At 47.8% G+C, this 22,459-nt stretch overlaps 1 protein-coding gene across 1 annotated transcript in view; it reads left to right on the forward strand.

Moving 5' to 3' along the window:
• Positions 1 to 22,459, forward strand: part of LOC124775459 (ATP-binding cassette sub-family C member 4-like) — a 260,610-nt gene that overhangs the window by 119,359 nt on the left and 118,792 nt on the right. Inside the window, exons 9-10 of the mRNA XM_047250292.1 lie at positions 269 to 451; positions 19,994 to 20,280. Of these exons, the coding sequence (XP_047106248.1) occupies positions 269 to 451; positions 19,994 to 20,280 (470 nt within the window). The remainder of the gene's footprint in view (positions 1 to 268; positions 452 to 19,993; positions 20,281 to 22,459) is intronic.

Here is a 22,459-nt window from a genome sequence, read left to right on the forward strand (position 1 = left end):
ATCATTAGTCAGCTCTGTGTAATGATAACTTTTTAAGATGCAACCAGGTGTAATGATGTTTATGGTTTGATTGTTTCCTTTAATGTAACTAGAGATCTGAGAGCCTGGAGTCCTATTTGGGAGGTATTAGCGTGGCACTTCCTTCATTAAACAACAACAAAAAAAGAAATGAGAAAGAATTCGTGGAATATTTTATAATCCTACTTCACCGAACAATGCCGATATTCTGGCAGCCAAGCTTTGTGGTAATCACCATCGTGTGTCCCAGGAGTTCCTGTTGAAGCCCGAGTCCACAACCGAGGCCAGCAGCGTAGGAGCAGCACGTGGGGACGTCTCCTTGCAGCACGTGACCGCCACGTGGGATGCCGCGAGTCCTGCTCTGGCCGCCATAAACCTCAACGTCCCCGCCGGCAAGCTGTGTGCGATTGTGGGCCCCGTTGGTTGCGGAAAGGTAGTAGAAACTATTTTAGCTCTCATGCAAAACATTTGCAGTATTTGAAAGATACTGAAGAATTCTGAATCAGTGACCTTATGCTTAAGGCGAGGTATAGAACAGTCTGGTAACGATGAAGAGGAAAATCATGAATTAAATGAATTTAAACCTATCTGAGCATTAGCGTATCGAGTTCGGAGAACTGCCTTCTAAATCAGAGAGATCAGATGCAGGAATTATCTGTTCCTGCCAGCCTGCGTGCCTGGTGTAGGCACAAATTTTTGAAGAAACGGTAAGTTTTTAGAGTGCCACTCTTTACCCATTCGGGTTTGTGTGTATTATTGGAAGTCGGTTTGAGGCCAATAAGATGGGAGGTGGGTCATGGCGAAACGCAGTTGATGATTTAGGACCAGTCCTCCCTCACTTCTTCATCTCATGTAATTTCGAGTTGAATGACAGTAGTTACGTTAGCACTTATTCCAATCTTCAGTCTACAATGCAAATTTATTTAAGTACCTTCTACAATTTAAAAAAAAGTGTGGTCTAGAAACAACTAAAACGAAAGGCACAACAGGGTATTTCAGTGCTACCAGTGGCATCCATACTAGTAGGCATTTCTAATAACGGTTTACGGTTTAATCTGTGTTATTCAAGATGGTACATACACAACAGTTAAAGAAAGTAGCGTCCTCTAACTTCCGTGCCGTCACGGCATCGTGGCATGCGATTCTGTGGTATCGATTGTGTAAGGAATCATTTACCTGCCGCGACAGTCGCAGAGTGCTGACCGCTACTGTGAGTGACAACGCCGGTTTTCCAGTATCCGTTTCTCCAGCCTGAACGTAATGGGTTGTGTCCCACTAATCCGACTGTAGGGCGCTGTCCTGACCCGACTGGCTGGTCCTCAAAGGCGAGTGTTTTCCGACAGAATGGCTAGCGTTTCGTGGTAGTCTTTGTGGAACAAACTTCTGAAAGAGGCGGTAGGCAGCAGCACTTTACAGAAGAACTCTGAGTGTTAGGAAGGAATAGCCAACCGCAGTGACTATTTTCTTCTGTGGAGGCTGATTATCCAAAGTGTCGGCAGGTGAAACTAATGTCGTGGACCTGTGGACAGCTCGCGAAATCGAGGAATCGGTCAGTGGCAGGAGGCGAATTGAAGCCTATAGGGCAGAAGTTATGTGGAAGTGCATTTCCGAAGTTTAGTAGTTTGAGAACCGTAAGGTTTTTTTCTAGCTGTGGAAACTTCAGAAGTGCTCGGAAGTGCGTTCGCTTTCGTGCGCATAGCTTATCGAGGTGGGTCTTGATGTTAGCAAACATACACGGGCTGTTAAGTAAGAGGTTGCCTAGCAGAGTGTGGAACAACTACAGTAACTAGCTGGAGGCGGTGTGTAGCGGACGAATGGACCTCCCGACGGTTTTTAGAAGAAGAATAAATTCAGTTGTACTGCAACAGAAATTTAAAGTGTCGTGTTCTCGTGTATGTACGTACCGTCATGGACTTTTACTATGCTCTTGTTTTGTTTACATAATAGATGGAAGACACCGGTTGATGACGATGTGGTAACAGTTTTAACTCTCACTCGCCTGTCTAAACGATGCTGTCGACACTTATTTTGCTAGTTACCACATGTATATCAGGACACAGAAATTACTTAGGTGAGACAACAAACGGCTGGGAGGAAGTCTACGGAACAGTAACATCGCGTGATTGGTCTCGCGCACCGCACGGCACTAAGAGTTCGTGGACTATGGCAGCGGGCGCAAGGCGACTTTACCAGACTCTGCATAAGCTCCGAGGAGACAGACGAGGAGAATCGTTTCAAATCGAAGAACACCAGTGAGAGTGTAACCAAAAAATGAACGATGGGCCATGCCGAGCGGAGCTGGTTCACTTTTCTAAACGATACAGATAGCCGTACCGGAGGTACAACCACAACGGAAGCGTATCTTTGGAGAGGCCAGACTCGCTCGTGGATCCTGAAGAGGGGCATCAGCTGTTTCAGTCGTTACAGAGGCATGTCGTTTGTATGTGGCCTTGCTGATCTGGTACTGCGAACAGCTGTAAGCAATAGTAAGTTACAACCGTTATGTTTTCGCCAGAGAAATGGCTTAATAATGATGGCATCGTCTTGGGTAGAATATTCTGGAAGTAAATAAGCCTCCTATTTGGACCTTACAGCGGTAAATAATCAGAAGGATGTCGTTAATAGGGAAAACAAGACCGGTATATGTGATCGGAGGCTTTCCCGGCGTATGTGTTGTTTTCAGGGCTCTCGGGTGTCCAGTTGGATGCGATCGTTGAAGTCCCACGATATTTCGGCGAATAACCTTTCCGCCATCATCAGGTGGTTCTGATGGAATGGTCTGTCTGTTGACGCTGAAAAAGGCGAGCCTGTCCTTGGCTCAAGGTGGTGCTGTTTAGACAGAAATTGTCATTCCTGCGGTTCCTAAGGAGGAGAGAATAAATATTACCTTTCTTCTTGATTGGTCCTTGCTGGTGGGTACCTGTAAAAACAGAAGTAAACCCATTCCGCTGGGGGATTAGTAAAACTTAATCCCTCAACAGCTCAGGCCAACGCGTTGTTGCCCTGACGTGCGGTTGTTGGCGCAGTCCTCGTATGAGCCGGTTGCGGGAGTGACCCGCTGTCCCGTAAAGCTTCTTTGCGATGGCGCGGATCCTATCTCGGAGCGGCAGGATCCCGGTGTCCTCGTGGAGCTGGCGCGTCGAGTAGCGCCTCGGAAGATGCATGGCAGTCTTCAGGGCGCGGTTCTGTATCCACTGCAGAGTCACAATGTGAACATTTGCGGCTTCCTCCAGGCCACGGCTGCATACTCTAACAGCGGGCGGACCAATGTTAGGTATAGCGTGATGCCGTGTTGCGGTGGCAATGACGACTGCGGATTTAGCAGCATATACAGGACGCGAAGGCGTCCTATTGCTCTCCGTTTGACATCATGGATGTAATGCTCCCAGGTGACCCCTAGGTATTTCGCCGTCCCACTCCATGGGATACGTTCTCCCAGGATTTCGACTGGCGTAAGCCCTGGCGGCAGGAGTCTTCGGGTGAAGACAACTGCCTGGCTCTTCGTGGCATTGAATTTCAGCCGCCATTTTGTTGCCCATGATCCCAAGGCGTCGCACCCACGTAGAAGGCGGTTTCTCAGCACTTGGGCGATCATGCTAAGAGTGGACAGGGCTGTATCATCCTCGTACAGGGCCAGTTCAACTCCTGCCACTTTAGGGGCGTCGGCAATGTACAGGGAGTACAGCAAGGGGCCGAGCACCGACCTCTGTGGCACCCCTGCACGTATCTGCCGGTCTGTGGACGTACCGCCGTCAGTCCTGACGTGAAGGTTCGTTCAGACAGGTACGACCACAGTAGCGTCATGTGGGACGTCGGTATCCCTTGTTCAAATAGTTTGAACTCGGAACCGTCGTGCCGCACCGAGTCAAGTGCTAGGCAGACGTCGAGGAACACTGCCCTAAGGTATTCCCTTGTTTCCAAGGCTCTCATCACCGGTTCTACCACCCGTAGGAGCTGTTGGGAAGTGGCATGTTCTTCCCGAAACCCGAACTGCTCGTCCGGGATGGTGCCCCCGTGGGTGACGTGTTGCATCAGTCTTCTCTGGAGCAGGCTGATGGGTCGGTAGCTGGATGCCTGGCGTGTGTCCTTGGCGGATTTCAAGATGGTCACAACCTCCGCATGTTTCCGCGCAGAGGGGTAGACACCTAATCTGAGGATCCCGCTGAAAACATTGGCAAGTTGCCGGTGTATTCCCGGCAGAAGGTTCTTCAGCAGGAGGTTTGTGACGCCATCGCTGCCTCCAGCCGTCCTGGGGTTCAGCGAGTGAAGCAGTGCAGCAACTTCTTCCTCCGTTATCGGGTCGATAACGTCTCCGTACTCCCTTGCGGCGCGGAAGGTTGGTAGTTGCTCTTGGACCATATGTGCTCCACGTCTATGACGTCGGCCACCGGTGTGAAGTTCGCTGTGAACGCGTCAGCCAGAGCCCTGACTTTCGCGTCCGGTCCCTGGCTAAGTCGTTCCCAACTTGTAAGGGCGGTATTCGCTGTCGCCGCGTAGGAAGGACTTTACCACCCTCCCTGCACTGCCATCCTCAGGATTGAGCGTATACACAAGGTATGCCCATTCCAGGATCCGGTGTTGCTCGACTGTTGCCTTAATCTGCCGTCTCCTGCGGTTTAAGCAGCACTTCGTGTCTGGTTGGCGAATCAGCCTCCATTCACGAAACAGTCGGTTCTTTTCCGTGATCGCGACCAGAATAGGGCGCCGTAGCTGACGCGAGAAGTCTCGTGGCCCTTGGCGGTGTCTCGGCATGGCTTCATCTGCTGCTCGTATTCTTCAGGTGAAGAATGCTAGGGCGGCCCCCACCTCTGTGGGGTTTGGCGTGTCCTCGAGGAGTTCGAGGCCTTTCGTCTGAAAGCGCTCAGTGTCCAGCCTGCGATAGCTCGGACGGCTCTCTGGAAGAGAAGCTCCGACCACGTCGAGGCCAAAAATAACCGGAACGTTATTGCGTCTCGGCGGTCGCAAATTGCGCTATTCCCTTTAGAAGAACAATATTGAGCACGTCCGGTTGTCCCCGTACAGGGAAGTTCGCGGAGTCAAACGGCCACACGATGATCTCGCCCTTACGGTGAACAGCGCGGGAGAGGCGTCGACCGCTGCGGTTGACAGTTTGCGAGTTCCACTCGGTGTGTTTTGCATTGTAATCCCCGGCAATGAAAGGTCGCCCTCCAACGACAGCAGGGCGTCGCAGTCCGCTTCATCAGGGGGTCTTCCGGGCTGCCAGTACACCGACACGAAAAGAATCTTTCCGCCGGTGGTGTTGACAGCCACTCCTGTGGCCTCCAACGCATTAAGCGCCGGCAGTTGGACCCGGTGATGGCACAGTGACTCCTTCACGTAGATGGCAGTGCCACCCCGTGGGTGGCTCTGTCATCTCGGTAGCAACAAAAATTTGCTGCTCGCACGTCGACCCCAGGTTGGAGGAAGGTCTCCTGCGCAAGGCAGATGCCGACCGCCTCGTTCCGTAGGAAATGGCGAAATTCGCCCTGCTGGGGGAGGAGACCCCTAGCGTTGAAACGGCAAATGGTTAACCCATAAATATGGTCGTTATCCATTTTAAGGCTGGCTTCTCCCGGTGGTGGCCTGGAGGGCCGCCGTCACTGCTCCCACGAGCAAAGGTAGCTATGCCATCAGATGGTTGAGCGACCGCAGAAGCGCGGGCAGCTCGGTGATGTCTTCCTTTTCTATTTCGTGAAGGTTTGACCCCATCGCGACGTTTCCCGTAGTCGGCAGCGGAGCGGCGTGCTGGGAACGCCCTGCGCGTTCAGCAAACCTCCTCGCAGCCGCGGGCGCCGGCAAGTCGGCTCCCTCGACTACAGGCAAAGCCGCCGGCAAAGGCAGCTGCGACGGCTGCGGTGACAGTGCTCCTCGGCGCACTTGTAGCAGCGCTCAGCCATCCTGCAAAATTTTGTCACGTGATCCATGCAGTGGCAGTTGAAGCACTGGGCTCCCCTGCCTTTCGCACGGAGTTATTCGACTTTTACGCCGAAGTTGGCAATGTTGTCAACCTGAAAAATTTTCCGGTTGTCAACGTTGTCAACCAATACCACTAGGAACAAGAGCGTGTCCCTGTGGGTCCTGGGCGTTCACATCAGGCTGACGAGGTGGGACTGGAAGCCGATCTCCTCCAGATACCGCTGTAGAAACGCCGGTTTCATCTTCATCGGCAGGTGGCGAAAGATGACCATTAGCTGCTTCAGCTGTTCAGTACATTGCGTGAAGCAGTGCCACTTCTCGGTTTCACAGTGCTGCATGAGTTTCGTGCGATCCTTGATGCACTCTGCTCTAACCGTGTAGGTGTCGGTTTCCGCGATCATCTTTCGCTGTTTTACGACCGAGTAGAGCTTCTCTCGCAGCTTACCTTAGCCCTCGCGCCAATGGATGGTGATCCGCGGCGGGCGGCGGGGTGGTTTCGGCGCCGTGGTCGGAGTGGTCACGTCCCCGTCAGTCTCGGCTACTTCCGGCAGATCTGCATACCTGTTTGCGGCCTCGACCTGTTATGGCGTCACCAGTTCGGACGCCCTGGCTCTCGGTGTGTGGCGGCAGGAGGGCGCGATGAAGCCTTCTTCATCGGGTTTCCTCGGTGATGCGGTCGTCCTGCCATGCACCCTCCTCTTCCTCTGTCTGGAACCACCAGAACTTGCCTGGTGGACGGAGTGTCCCCTATAGCCACGGCTGGCCTCTTCCGCGAGGTTTGCTCGGCCTCTGCAGGCTTGTGTGGTGTTGCCAGATTGGACACTGGCGAGGGCGTGGCAGCTTCTGTTGCAAACGTGGTTGGTTTGGGTGCGACTCCTGGTCCGGCAGCTGTCGTGGCGGCTGCGACATGGCTTGGCTGTCGCCACCCACGAGTACCAAGGACCGGAGTCTAGGAAGTACCTCCTCCCTGTCCTCTTCTGTACCCATACCCAACGGTGCATGTAGCTGCAACTGTACTGAGGGGCCAGCCTGGCGATGGCGGCGGCAATTTCCTCTTTTGTCAGGGGGACTGGCGGCTCTGTGTGTCGTCTCCGTCATATGTGCGGGCTCAGCGCCGAACATTGGAGGCAATTTCCACGTCCACCCGGCGGCCGCGCGTATCACTCTCGCTCGTCGTCTTCGTCAGTGGTGGGGGGTCAGATGCTGCAGCCGTCCGGAAAATCTCATTTGGACGGTCATCTGCCACACCCTGCGTCTAGCGGAAGTGATCTCCTCGTTTCGACTCCTCCTCCATGTCGTGCCCCCAACACGACAACTTTGCTTTTTTTAGAAAGCGACGACAATTTTGCTTTCTTTGATAGGGCGTCACGCCACGTGGATTTTGCCACCCGAGTCCCTAAAGGCCCTGGCAGGCTGATGTCAATCCCGGGAGAATGCTGGTAAGCGAGGACACACAAGGCGAGTAGCCAACTGTGTGAACCCGCGCGAGCGCAACGAAATCACAAGCGTAGGGTTAGCCTCGGCAGCGTTTGCATAGAGCGTCCGCGCGCTTCGGCAGCCACAGCGCGAGTGCCGCCACGTGCGTCTGCTCTCTCTCTCTCTCTCTCTCTCTCATCTTTTACTTTCCCCTCCTTGTGGAAGTGCATGGAAGAGTTTATAGCCTGTTGGCTTTTACTCCACAATGTGTGTTGTGTGTGTGTGATTTTCTTTGACTGTTTTGGCTGTCTGTGTATTGTGGTGGTGTTCTGGTGGTGTCTAGTACTTACCTGAGGTTGGTGGGATGTTGGATGTTTTAAGGATTGGTATTAGGACTTGGAGTTTTTGGGATTTCTCTCTTCGACTTAGTCGCTGAAGATCGTCATAGGGCGTTTGTGTTTATCACGGGACACGTCATACCGACCTACGGAGTGGATAAGGTTATTTCGAGATCTGGGAGAGCTTGTTGAAAGCCCTTGCCAGATCTTGGAATCTTTCTTTGAGGAGGGGGATTTCGGCAGCGGCGTGCAGATCGTCGCTGGGGAATCCCATGCGTAGGTGCAGTGCCCTCCTGGGGGCGTGGTTCTGCAGCCTCTGGAGTTTGTCCAGATACTGCTTCGCTGCGTATCCCCAGACAGGACATTACTGAACATATAAGGAACAGATAGGCATTTACTCCAATAGAGCAGGGAAGGGAGCTGGGTATAGAATGGACATTCTGGCACAGACCTTCCTGTGGACTTTGTCCATGTGGGGTTTCCACGTTAGTCTCGAGTCCAAAGTTACGCCGAGATACTTGGTGAATCTGCGCCAGGGGAGCCGGGATCGACGTAGGTGCAGGTGGAGTGTCCATGGCGGCCGTCATGGAAAGATCTTGTGTTCGCTTGAGGCGTGACTCCACGATAGAGCTAAGTAAGGGTTTCCATGCCTTGCTCACTTGAAAACCTGTGTCTCGCTTTATGAGAATTTCAATGGCCTCCTTGAAGATGTTGTCGCAGTAGAAGCTGATTGGGACCAGAATCTTGGTCTCTTCGTATTTCGCCTTGTGCCCAGTTTCCAAGCAGTGTTCTGCCAGTGCCGATTTGTTGGGCTGGCCCAGGGGCATGTGGCGTTGGTGATCTTTGCAGCTGTTTTCAACGGTTCGGATCGTTTTGACCGATGTAGGATTTGCATCTACGCTTCAAGATCATTCCTGGGAATGGGTGGATGGCGTCACATGGCCCCCGAACATGTGACAAAAGTAATTAGGTCCCTACGAAAAAGGCGCCAGGACCCTTCCAGCTACAAGCTAGTTAATAACCTCCCGCCCTCGGCTGTCGAACACCTCGCGAATGCCTTCAACGAGATTACTCATACCCGCGAGTTTCCAGCATACTGGAAACACGCAGACGTGGTCGCGAAACACAAACCAGGGAAAGACCCTTTATTCCCGTAACCCTACAGGCCGATTAGCCGCTTGCCAACTCTCAGCAAGATCTATGAACTTCTCCTACTTATTCCCATACGAGACCACATCACCAACGAGAGACTTCTGCCGGATTTCCAATTCGGATTCCGACAGAAGCACTCCACCCCACGACAGATCATGATACTGGTGGAAGCAGTCACATAGGGCATCAACCACAGAGGCTACTGTGGGATAGTGCTACTTGATGTACCCAAAGCCTTCGACTCAGTATGACATAAAGGGCTGTTATACAAGTTATACACACAGCGGTTACCCAGGAGCATAGTCAGGTTAATCCAAAGCTATCTCGCTAATAGTTCTCTGTCAAGGCAAAAACAACCACCTCCACTAAAAGGCCTATTCGTGCTGGGGTGCCACTGGGACCGGTCCTAGGGCCCGTTTTGTACAGTCTGTACACTGCGGACATTCCCACGGCCCCCCTGGTGCACACTGCACAGTACATTGACGACACAGCCTTTTTGACTCATAATGTGGATAAGGAACTTGTCATTCGTAAGCTACAAAGGGATTTAGATAACACAGAAATCTGGGCCTGTCGGTGGCGCACCATCATCAATCCTGAAATGACACAGGCTATACTGATCACCCAGAGACTTGGGAGAGGTGGACCGCCTCAAGCCCCCCCCCCCTCCCCCCCACACACACACTCTACACCTCCACCTACATAGATCCCGACCCCCTTGTCGCAGATTCACCAAGTATCTCGGCGTAACCTTGGACTCGAGACTTAACGTGGAAACCCCACATAGACAAGGTCCACAGGAAGGTCTGTGCCAGAATGTCCATCCTATACCCAGTCGTTAACACAACCAGCTCCCCTCCCTGGTCTATTGGAGTAAATACCTATCTGTTCCTTCTGTTCCTTATATGTTCAGTAATGTCCTGTCTGGGGATACGCAGCGAAGCAGTATCTGGACAAACTCCAGAGGCTGCAGAACCACGCCCCCAGGAGGGCACTGCACCTACGCATGGGATTCCCCAGCGACGATCTGCACGCCGCTGCCGAAATCCCCCTCCTCAAAGAAAGATTCCAAGATCTGGCAAGGGCTTTCAACGAGCTCGCCCAGATCTTGAAATAACCTTATCCACTCCTTAGGTCGGTATGACGTGTCCCGTGATAAACACAAACGCCCTATGACGATCTTCAGCGACTAAGTCGAAGAGAGAAATCCCAAAAACTCCAAGTCCTAATACCAATCCTTAAAACATCCAACATCCCACCAACCTCAGGTAAGTACTAGACACCACCAGAACACCACCACAATACACAGACAGCCAAAACAGTCAAAGAAAGTCACACACACACAACACACATTGCGAAGTGAAATCCAAAGGTTATAAACTCCTCCATACACTGCGCCAATGAGTGAAAGTAAAAGGTGTGTGTGTGAGAGAGAGAGAGAGCAGACAGGCTATTCCATGAGAACCACCTGATGATGTCGGAAAGGTTATTCGCCGAAATGTCGTGGGACTTCAACGATCGCATCCGGCTGAACACCCGAGAGACCTGGAAATAAGATTGGTATACTTCAGGTCAGAGCATGCAGTGTTTGATCTCTTAATCGATTAGGTACGTTGGCTAATTTAAAAAGGGAAATGGATAGATTGTAGTTAAGTTTGTGGGAACTAGTGAAGTGCGTTGGCAAGAATAATAATGTTATTAATATTAAATCAGATTGCGAAACATAGGAATAGTAACTCTGAAATGTGCGTGCCGCTAAAACTCAGAAACGAGCCCGGTACGATCAAGAGAGTAATATGGTGTAGTAGCCCACTATTCCCCATCCGTGAAGAAGGTTCCTGTTTTTACCAGAAGGGCGTGTTTTTGAAGTTGGGAAGTTTCGTCTTCTACAAATTTTTAGAACGTTAGAGAACATTCGAGAGTATTCGAGAACATTCCGCACTATTCGAGAGCATTCCATTACATTCCAGAATATTCCACAATGATCCTGGATTTTCTGGAATGTTTGGGAATGGTCTCCAACCTTCGGGAAGATTCCAGAATGTTCGGGAACATCCCGGAACATAACAGATCATTATGGAACGTTCCAGAACACTCTCGAATGTTGTGGAATGTTCTGGAACATTGGGACCATTCAAAGCTTTTGGGTTCGTTCTGGAATTCACCATTGATGGGGTTACCCATTGATAGGATGACGAGGGAAGGAACCGAAAGGTAGTGCAATGAGTGAAGTGTGAGTAGTTAAAGCGATACCGTCACTGGATATAAATCGGATAGAGTGTGAAATGTGTGTAAATCGCACTTAGTGTATTTTCTAATAAAAAGTTGATTTGATTTATGTTTTGGATAATACCCGAGCATAAAAGAGTAGGAGATCTTGACAGTTCTGAAGGAAAACGGCGAAAACAAAAGGAACAGCGAAAAAATGAAACAGAGGAGAAGCGCGAACTCGTTTAAGTTCTCAACGAACTACAATGAGCACTGAGAGAAGCATAGAAATCGAAGAACAACGAAATGAACGGACTGAAGAATCAAGACTTGCTACACAGTCTTGTAATGAAAGACTGTAAACTCAAGCCAGCCATGAAAATATCACCCTACGAGAAGTGCGGACGAGGACAAGTAGACAGTACGACCTAACAAGTGAAGCTTTTCACTGCGTCCCGACGACAGGATGTAGCAAACCAGCGGTAATCGGAGAAGTGGATAACAATTTCGCAATGGAAAAAATTCAGTGGAGAAACCCCAGGATTCTGTTGTATGAATGAAGTGATTACCACCACTGGAATGACTGCCACCACTAGAATGATTACCCCCGCTGGAAGCACCTTCGCGGGAATTTTTACTTTTATGATCGGGAAACTCCAGAATCAAAACATTTTCTTCAAAATATAAAAGCGTACAACACCTGCTTCCATATGACTTTTTTCGATGTAACTTCGATCAACACTAACAGAGATGAAATCGATGTTTTTTCCATCGAAGGATATATCTATCAAAACATGAGATCATTAGTACCACTACCCGCGGAAGATCATAAATTTGTGGAATTATATTATATCGGAAAGGAAGAAACAGAAAATAATCAACGATGCCCAAATATCACTGGATTGAGACGAGAAGTAGTCCTAGATCTACAGAGGATCTTACAGAAGTAGAGTCAACTGATTCACATATTCAAACCGGCACACAGCAACACAGACCGAATAATTTCTGATGACTATAAATTGTACTTCGAGCGGAAAAGAGACCATCTGGAGAACACAAACGAGATTTTATGCCCCTCAGATAGACAAAGTCGCCATAGTAATTTTAGACCGTGAAAACACAAGCCGCACTGCCGAAACACACCTTTCATATGATGCCCTCCAATATTTGATTAATATTTCTGCACAGAGGGGATGAATATGATTTTAATGTGGAACGAATCCAACTTGAAACAGGCGTTGAAACAAACAAAAAATTCATTTCAAGGAGTTCTTTGCATGCCGCTTTATGATCTGAGACAATGAAAGATACAATCACAGTCTCAACATTCACCGTTTACTCCAACAATTCCTGGTAGGTATGTATGCAAAAATAGAAGCGGAACGGATGCTTTACATAAGACTGAATCAGAAGAAACTGCACACAGAAGAGTACATCCATGTTTGAGGAGCAATCGTAAATGACGGAAACATTGAGGACATTGGAACAATGGTAATCTTATCCTCATCATACATTGTAAGTCCGAGACACATGCACGAATACACACAAGATGCCATGACCTACATAAGAAAATATGGACGACCTATCTTCTTCATAACATTCACATGTAACTCTTCGTGGCCATAACTCAAAGAACAACTAAGATACGTACAAGTCCCCATGCGTAGACACGACGTAATAGCCTGCGTTTTCCTACAAAAACAAATGACAGTTATTGAAGTTATCACAAAATACCACATCTTTGGAACCTTTAGATGTTTGATGTACACAATCGAATGGCAAAAATGAGGACTGCCTCACTCACGCAATCTCATATGGTCACACGACAGAACTCATCCCACGGATATTGACAAAATAATACAAGCTGAATTTCCCAAAACACAAGAAGATTCGGAGCTGTACGACATAGTAGTGAAAAATATGATTCACGAACCTTGCGGGCAATTAAACTACAATTCGTCATGTATGAGTGATGGAAAACGTTCAAAAAGTAAGAAAATGCCCAAAACCATACTTGAACGACACAGAAAACGGAGTTGTGGCGATCCCAAACGCAGAAGACGATCACCAAAAAACGATGGCCCCATAGCAGAAATACGAATACGAGGCAGCGACGAACTGGAAATTGATAACTAAAGAGTAGTACTACATAATTCACTACTTTCCAAAATGTTCCAAGCATACATAAACGTAGAATACTGCAATTCAGTGAAATCCATCGAATATGTCTGTAAATATGTGAACAAAGGCAGTGACATGGCAGCCAAAGACAACGAAGAACAAAGCAGAAACGATGAGATCCACATGTACCAAAGGGGAAGAAACATCACCAGTAACGAACCAGCGCAGCGGATTTTTGACTGTCCCATACACGAACGCGAACCAACTGTGCAACGTCTAGCAGTACATTTGGAGAATGGACAAGAGTTTACTTCACAAAAGACACTACCAGAAAAACTGCAAGCGAACCACCTCAGAACGCAACATTAACAGCTTTTACCCACTGTACCAAACGAATCCATTCGCGTAAACATTATTATATTTCGACGTCCGTACCTACTATACATGGAACACAACAAGGAAAACCTTTCAACGACGAGAAGAAGGAATTCCAGTAGAAGATCATCTAGGAATCATGAATACTTGCGCACTAGGCCGAGTGTACATTGTACACTCCTGGAAATTGAAATAAGAACACCGTGAATTCATTGCCCCAGGAAGGGGAAACTTTATTGACACATTCCTGGGGTCAGATACCTCACATGATCACACTGACAGAACCACAGGCACATAGACACAGGCAACAGAGCATGCACAATGTCGGCACTAGTACAGTGTATATCCACCTTTCGCAGCAATGCAGGCTGCTATTCTCCCATGGAGACGATCGTAGAGATGCTGGATGTAGTCCTGTGGAACGGCTTGCCATGCCATTTCCACCTGGCGCCTCAGTTGGACCAGCGTTCGTGCTGGACGTGCAGACCGCGTGAGACGACGCTTCATCCAGTCCCAAACATGCTCAATGGGGGACAGATCCGGAGATCTTGCTGGCCAGGGTAGTTGACTTACACCTTCTAGAGCACGTTGGGTGGCACGGGATACATGCGGACGTGCATTGTCCTGTTGGAACAGCAAGTTCCCTTGCCGGTCTAGGAATGGTAGAACGATGGGTTCGATGACGGTTTGGATGTACCGTGCACTATTCAGTGTCCCCTCGACGATCACCAGTGGTGTACGGCCAGTGTAGGAGATCGCTCCCCACACCATGATGCCGGGTGTTGGCCCTGTGTGCCTCGGTCGTATGCAGTCCTGATTGTGGCGCTCACCTGCACGGCGCCAAACACGCATACGACCATCATTGGCACTGTGTAGGATCCTACGGTCTTGGCGTGCATCCGTGCGTCGCTGCGGTCCGGTCCCAGGTTGACGGGCACGTGCACCTTCCGCCGACCACTGGCGACAACATCGATGTACTGTGGAGACCTCACGCCCCACGTGTTGAGCAATTCGGCGGTACGTCCACCCGGCCTCCCGCATGCCCACTATACGCCCTCGCTCAAAGTCCGTCAAGTGCAGATACGGTTCACGTCCACGCTGTCGCGGCATGCTACCAGTGTTAAAGACTGCGATGGAGCTCCGTATGCCATGGCAAACTGGCTGACACTGACGGCGGCGGTGCACAAATGCTGCGCAGCTAGCGCCATTCGACGGCCAACACCGCGGTTCCTGGTGTGTCCGCTGTGCCGTGCGTGTGATCATTGCTTGTACAGCCCTCTCGCAGTGTCCGGAGCAAGTATGGTGGGTCTGACACACCGGTGTCAATGTGTTCTTTTTTCCATTTCCAGGAGTGTATATCCGAACAACGCCGACGCCGAATGTTTGTATCTCCGGATGTTAGTAAACGAAATACACGGACTAACATGTTTCACAGATCTCAAGACTGTTGACAGTTACCTATGCCAGGCGTACAGAGAAGCACGCTAACTGTTAGGACTACTGAAAAACGAGAACCACTGGCAATTAACACTACAAGGAGCCTTACTTAAAGCCTCAGCTGAATAAATGAGAGACTTATTCGCCATAATTCTGACAACATGTAACCCATCGAATCCAAAACAGATTTGGTTCAAAGAAAGTATGGGTGATGTAAAATGTAAATGCCGTGTGGCTAGGGCCTTCCGTCGGATAGACCGTTCGCTTGGTGCAAGTCTTTCGAGTTGACGCCACTTCGGCGACTTGCGTGTCGAAGTATGAGTGATGACATACTGTACCAAATCCGACGAGCTCATCCTGAACTGACCATCGTATTCAATGACGACATCTTCAACGGAACACTCATTCGCCTAGAAGATAAATATTTAGCAATAAACAACCAGACTTTAGTACAACTTGGGATGCAAGCACCATGAAAAGATGCTATCAGTGATCTAAACTTCGAAAGTACAAAGGAAAAAAGCACAACATCGACGAAATACTTGAATACATTTCTCACAACAAACCGCTCCTCAATAACAATCAAAAGGAAATTACAACGTTATCATGAACCGTATCGGCAACAACACTGGGGGAATCATTCACTTGGACGTACCAGGCAGTACCGGGAAAACGTTTATAATAAATCCGTCGATGGCGGAAATACGTGCTAAGCAACACATCGCACTTGCACTGGCATCATCCGGCATTGCAGCCACACTTATGGTAGGAGGACGAACTGCCCATTGCGCCCTACAGCTACCGTTGAATATAGCCAAAAAAACAATTCCTGGTATGTAAAATCTCAGTAGCATCTGGACAGTGTGAACTTCTAAAGCAAGCTAAAATTATCTTCTGGGACGAATGCGCAATGGCACATAAAAAAACACTCGAAACCATGGATAGAACATTACAAGAAAACTTAGAAGTGGTGGGTGGAACTCTATTCACACTTGGAAGATTTTCAACAAACACTTCCAGTTACCCCAAGTCAACACTAGCAGACGAGATCAATTCCTACTTAAAACAAATCAGATCTCAGGCCATACATACAAAAACTACGACTGACAAAGAATGTGAGAGCTGAACTATCGAAAGACGAAACAACAGCACATTTTGCTCAGCAGCTTTTACAAACAGGGGAAGGCAAGATAAAATAAGGGAAATCAGAGCTCGTACGGAAAGATATACGTGTATGTGATTTGCAGAGTATCCATGTAGATGTAGATATACTACTGACCAGACGACCAGCCTCATTAAACTCGACAGTGATTTCTGCAGCATAGCCACTGCTGAAAACGAACTCATAGACCAAATTTATCCAAATATTGTTCTCAACTGTACCAATCCGAACTGTTTATTTGAAAGAGAAATTTGGCAACTAAAAGTAATACTGTCGACGACGTCAACTTTAAATTTCAAAAGAAAATTCCCTGTGAAGAGGGACTGTACAAATCAATCGACACGATAATAAACATTGAAGGAAGTGTGAACTTCCCTACAGAAGTTCTAAACTCTTCGCAATACCAGGAATGCCGTTATTGGTATCTCCAATCACACTACTCATAAATATTATCTCACCTAAACTGTGTAATGGAACCAGAATGATAGTCCAACAGCAGTCGAATACCATCGTCGAAGCAGACCTCACGAGTGGAAAGTACATAGAACACACACTATTTATCCCAAGAATACCACTGATATCTACTGAACTGCCATTCCAATGTCCGCAGTTTACAATCAATTTAGACTACAGTTTCACAATTAACAAAGAGCAAGGACAAACTTTAAAATATTGCGGCATCAAGACTCCTGCTTCTAAAAATGGTTCAAATGGCTCTGAGCACTATGGAACTTAACGTCTGAGGTCATCAGTCCCCTAGAACTTAAAACTGCTTAAACCTAACTAACCTAAGGACATCACACACATCCATGCCCGAGGCAGGATTCGAACCTGCGACCGTAGCGGTCGCTCGGTTCCAGACTGAAGCGCCTAGAACCGCTCGGCCCCACCGGCCGGCTCCTGCTTCTCTCACGGTCAGCTCTACATAGCTTTCTCTCTAGTAGGAAATTGGAAAAAATTGTACATATGTACCTCGGATAACAAAATGAAAAATGTAGTTTGTAAACAAGTATTACACATAGTTGGAAAATGTTTTCAATACTCTTTTTTACCTTTTATACTTTAAAGTTTATCCTTCTATTTCAACTACCACACTATCAACCCCTGAGCGAAGCCAGCTACCCCAGCTGGTAATGAAATAGAAAATAGGAAAGCGGGTAAGTTACTATGAACAGTGCAGTGAACGCATTATCGTGGCCAAGGCAGGCCCGAGGCCAACACCCATCATTTTACAGCACATAGCTCTGTAGATGATAAAGAGATTGAAAGAATACATGATGAGACAAGAGAAATTATTCAGATAAGCAAGGTGAAAAGTCCATTCTGACGTGGGACTGGAATTCGACAGCATGAAAAAGTAGAGAAGAAAAAGTAGTAAGAAAGCATGGTGTGGCGGAAAGGAGTGAAAGAAGAAGCCATCTCGTAGAATTTTGCACAGAGCATGATTTAATCGCTTGGTTTAAGTATAATAAAAGAAGGTTTATGCAAAAAACAAACTTGGGAACTGATTGACTGTATAATGGTAAGACGGATTTCAAAACCAGATTGTAAGTTGTACGATAGTTCCAGCGGCAGACGTGGAGTCTAAGAGCAGATGTGTACTCTAACTGTAATTTATTGGTTTTGAACTGTTGATTCAAACTGAAGGAATTGCAGACAGGTAGGAAATTAACGTGATTGTCTGAAATAGGAGAAAGGAATACAACAGAAGACGAGTGAGTATCTTTGAGAGATGAAGTAGCGAAGGCAGCAGAGGATAACATACGTAAAAAGATAAGGTCTAGTACAAATCCCTGGCTAACAGAGGAGGTATTGAATTTAACTGAGGCAAGAAGAAAGTATAAAAAGGCAGAAAAAGAAGCACGTAAATGAGAATATAGACGTCTAAAAAATGAGATTGACAAAAACTGCAGAGTGGTCAAACCGAAATGGTTAGGGGACAAATGCAAGGCTGTAGAAGCATTCATAACTAGAGAAAAGTGGATGACATCTATGGAAAAATTAAAGAGACACTTGGAAAATAGCGAAGCAGTTGTATGAATATCGAAAGCTCAGATATGAAACGGAACACTAATCATAGAAGAGAAAGCTGAAAGGTGACGTGTGAGGTATGATACACTATGTGATCAAAAGTATCCGGACACCACGAAAAGGATACGTTCTTCATATTAGGTGCACTGAGCTGCTACCCACTGCCAGGTAACCCATATCAGCGACCTCAGTAGTCACAACACATCGTGAGAGAGCAGAATGGGGCGCTCCGTGGAACTCACGGACTTCGAACGTAGAGAGGTGATTGGGTGTCACTTGTGTCATACGTCTGTACGCGAGATTTCCACACTCCTAAACATCCCTAGGTCCACTGTGTCCGATGTGATAGTGTAGTGGTAACGTGAAGGGACACGTACAGCACAAAAGCGTACGTGTACAGGCCGATCTCGTCTGTTGACTGACAGAGACCGCCGACAGTTCAAGAGGGTAATAATGTGTAATAGGCAGACATCTGTCCCGACCATCACACAGGGATTCCAAACTGCATCAGGATCCACTGCTAGTACTGTGACAGTTAGGCGCGAGCTGAGAAAACTTGTATTCACGGTCGAGGGGCTGTTCATAAACCACATTTCACGCCAGTTAATACGAGTACTAAACGACGACTTGCTTGGTGTAAGGAGCGTAAACATTGGACGATTGAACAGTAAAAAAAGGTTGTGTGGAGTGACAAATCACGGTACACAATGTGGCGATCCGATGGCAGGGTCTGGCTATGGCGAATGCACAGTGAACATCATCTGTCACCGCATGTAGTGCCAACAGCAAAATTTGGAGGTGGTGGTGTTATGGTGTGGTCGTGTTTCTCATGGCGGGGGCTTACACCTTTCGTTGTTTTGCGTGGCAGTATCACAGCACAGGCCTACACCCATGTTTTAAGTACCTTCTTGCTTTCCACTGTTGAAAAGCATTTCGGGGACGGCGATTGCATCTTTCAACGCGATCGACCACCTGTTCATAATGCACGGCCTGTGGCGGAGTGGCTACACGACCATACCACCCCTGCCATGGACTAGCCTGCATAGAGTCCTGACCTGAATCGTAAGAAACGTTTGGGATGTTTCGGAACGCCAACTTCGTGCCAGACCTCACCGACCGACATCGATACCTCTCCTCAGCAGCACTCCGTGAAGAATGGGCTGCTATTCCCCAAGAAACCTTGCAGCACCTGACATAACGTATGCCTGCTAGGGCGATACTGAGGAAAGAAGATGAGGAAATGAGACATTTGAAGTAGTAGGCATTTCTAGGCAGCAAAATAAGTGATGACAGCCGATTTTTTAACATCTAATATCAATTTAAGTGTTAGGAAGTGTTTTCTAGAGGCGTCTATCTGGAGTATACCCTTTTATGAATGTGAAACGTGGAGAGTAAGCACTTCAGACAAAACGGGAACTGATGCTTTTGAAATGTGGTTCTACAGAAGAATTCTGAAGATTAGATTGGTAGATCACGTAACTAATGAGGAGGTACTGAATCGAATTGGAGAGAAAAAAAAATTTGTTGAACAACCTAACTAGAAGAAGAGATCGGTTGATAGGACATAACATGAGACATCACGAAACTGACAATTTGGTAACGGAAGTAAGTGTGAGATGTAAAAACTGTAGAGAGACGCCAAGTGATGAATAGAGAAAGCAAGTTCAAATGGATGCAGGTGTGGTAGTTATTCAGAGATGAGGATTCTTTTGTAAGATAGACTAGCAGTGAGAGCTCCAAGAAACCAGTTTTCAACAACGTATAATCATCACGAATTAAACTAGTAATTTTTTAATTTATTTGTTCTTTTATGTCTTAGAGTTCCCTGTTGTACCTGCTGATAAATGAGCTCGCTCCGTCGTCTGGAAACCTAAGGATTGGTGGAAAAGTGTCGTACGCGAGCCAGGAGCCGTGGGTATTCGTGGGCAGCGTGCGGCAGAACATCCTGTTCGGACAGCCGTACGACCGGAAGAAGTACCAGCGCGTGGTGGAGGCGTGCGCCCTGTCCAAGGACTTTGAGCTGCTGCCGTACGGCGACCAGACGCTGGTGGGCGAGAAGGGCATCACCCTCAGCGGCGGACAGAGGGCCAGGGTCAGCCTCGCCAGGTACTTCAGCCAGTTACCAAAAAAAACCTTATTTTTGTCAACCAGCTATATACTAATAGAGAGTCGTATAATTTCAATTGTAATCGTTTTGATGTTATTGTCGAACTAAACTGTTTTTAGAACAAACGCTCCACTATGCAGATAGAATTAAATTTCCTGGATGAGTCATCCAGTCTGCAAAGTTGCCTCAGTTCTTTTGAAATCTCGTAGCAGATCACAATCGTTTGCCGGACCAAGACACAATCCCGAAAACTTGCCTTTCGCTCATTGTGATTATTTTGTGGTATTCACAATTAGTTGATGTCCTTTGTAAGCCCAGAATTATTCAGTTGCGTCTGTTACCCGTGCATCAACATGGACGTTCTGTATGCTCGACTCATTTTCTTATTTAATCCTTTCAGTAGCCATTTTACTATGCAAATGTTGAAAATGCATAGTAAATTTGGTGATAAATAATCTATAAATGCCTGTGCAGCAGCTGTCATAGAGGCGACAAAACTTGCCCATAGCTATAGCTGTTTGACTAATAACAAGTAATTTAATACTGTTCCTGATTTTCAAACATTTTCCTGCGAAGAAGTGAATTGTGCCTGTCCATTTTACAGCGTGGACTGCTATTCACTAACTTACTCTTAGTTGCTTCCGTAAATTTATTGCGCTATCCTTGCGTTAGGCGACTTTTCAGGGTAGTGCACACAAGCAGTAGCGTAGCAGCAAATTTGGATTGCACTCAGCGACTTCTCGGGTTACTGCCACTTGACTTCCTACATAAAAAAAGGAAAAGTGATTGAAATGGGTACGGACTGCTCCTGTTGTGTTCTGGTCCAGGGGAAATTGGCTATTGTCTGTAAACAGCTGAAAGCTGCGTTGGTCACGGTCAGCATGCTTCAGGCTGGACTTCGATGGCGCTCGGACACCTAAGACGAGTGCTTGAGAACCTCTAGAGGTCATTCCGCTTTCTGGAATTCTTGCTCCTTCCGATTCGCACATCCCTAGTGGCAGACACTTGCTCGACGGTGACTGCCGAACAGTAGCAGTGTCGCGAGGCTCAGGCCGGGATGTGAAAGTCGGTACCGGTCGCACCGCTGTCCCTTTACGCCTAACAAATGTCTGAGGTATTACCCACTGCTCAAAGTACTTCTAAAATCTGCATGGGATGGCTCGCCTGTTGCGACCGTGGCCGATCTTCCTGAGAGGTCCGGACAAGCGCACTGGATGTGATTGCTTGTTGTTAGGAGCTTCACGTTAGGTGGGTAATGGAGTCCATCAGCGAATTTGCTTGCTTTCTTGGGGGGGGGGGGGGGGGCGGGATGCGTCGTCCGAGATGTGGAGCAGGTTCTGCCGGCAGCGACTGAGCTCGGTGGATGCGTCCGGTTGCAAATCGTGGCTCAAGTTCGCGAGGATGGCGCGTGCCAGCTGGCTTCAGGCTTGGTTCCTGGCAGTCGCTGCAGTTGGAAGTAGAACAATCGTACTGCAGTATCGTTCCCAGAACCGATCGTGGTTTTCTGGTTTGGAACAGAGTGGAATGTCTGAGCCATAGGCTCATATGATTCTTCGACAATATCGGATGCAAACTTCTCAATTCCATTATCGGATGGAGAAATGTGCACTACACGCAGCGACCAGCTAGCAGCTACTAGTTTTTTATGATAAACGACACCCTCCACAGACCTGATGACGCGTTCTGAGTACAGACAGGGTAGCAGTCTTCATAGCAGGTAGGAGAAAAAAATGTTAATACTGTCTTAATTAACTGGAGGAGCTTTCGTAGATAGGACTCGGATCTAGTATCAGCTATGAACGATAATAGTGCTGAAATAGTACAAGAGACAGAAAGTTAGCTGTAACTAGATGTCAATAGCAACGAAACTCTGAACACCAACTGGAATATATATTGCAAAGATATGTTGAAAGCTGGTGGTGGGACTGTGTTTGTAGAAATAAAAAATACGATAATGTCTAATGAGGTAAGTACAGATTAAGAATACACAATGTTTTTGGTAATCAAACATGGATGTCGGATGCTTTTATGGACCCTCTGCCTCAGCAGCAGTAGTGACGGAACATCTGAGGGGAAACTTGGAGCGTATTTCGCTTAAGTGTCCTGATCATATTATAATTTCAGGTGGAGATTTTAACTTACCAGTATAAACTACGAGATTCAAGTGATTAGGACGAA

This window comes from Schistocerca piceifrons, chromosome 2 (genome assembly GCF_021461385.2).
Source record: "Schistocerca piceifrons isolate TAMUIC-IGC-003096 chromosome 2, iqSchPice1.1, whole genome shotgun sequence".
NCBI lineage: Eukaryota > Metazoa > Arthropoda > Insecta > Orthoptera > Acrididae > Schistocerca > Schistocerca piceifrons.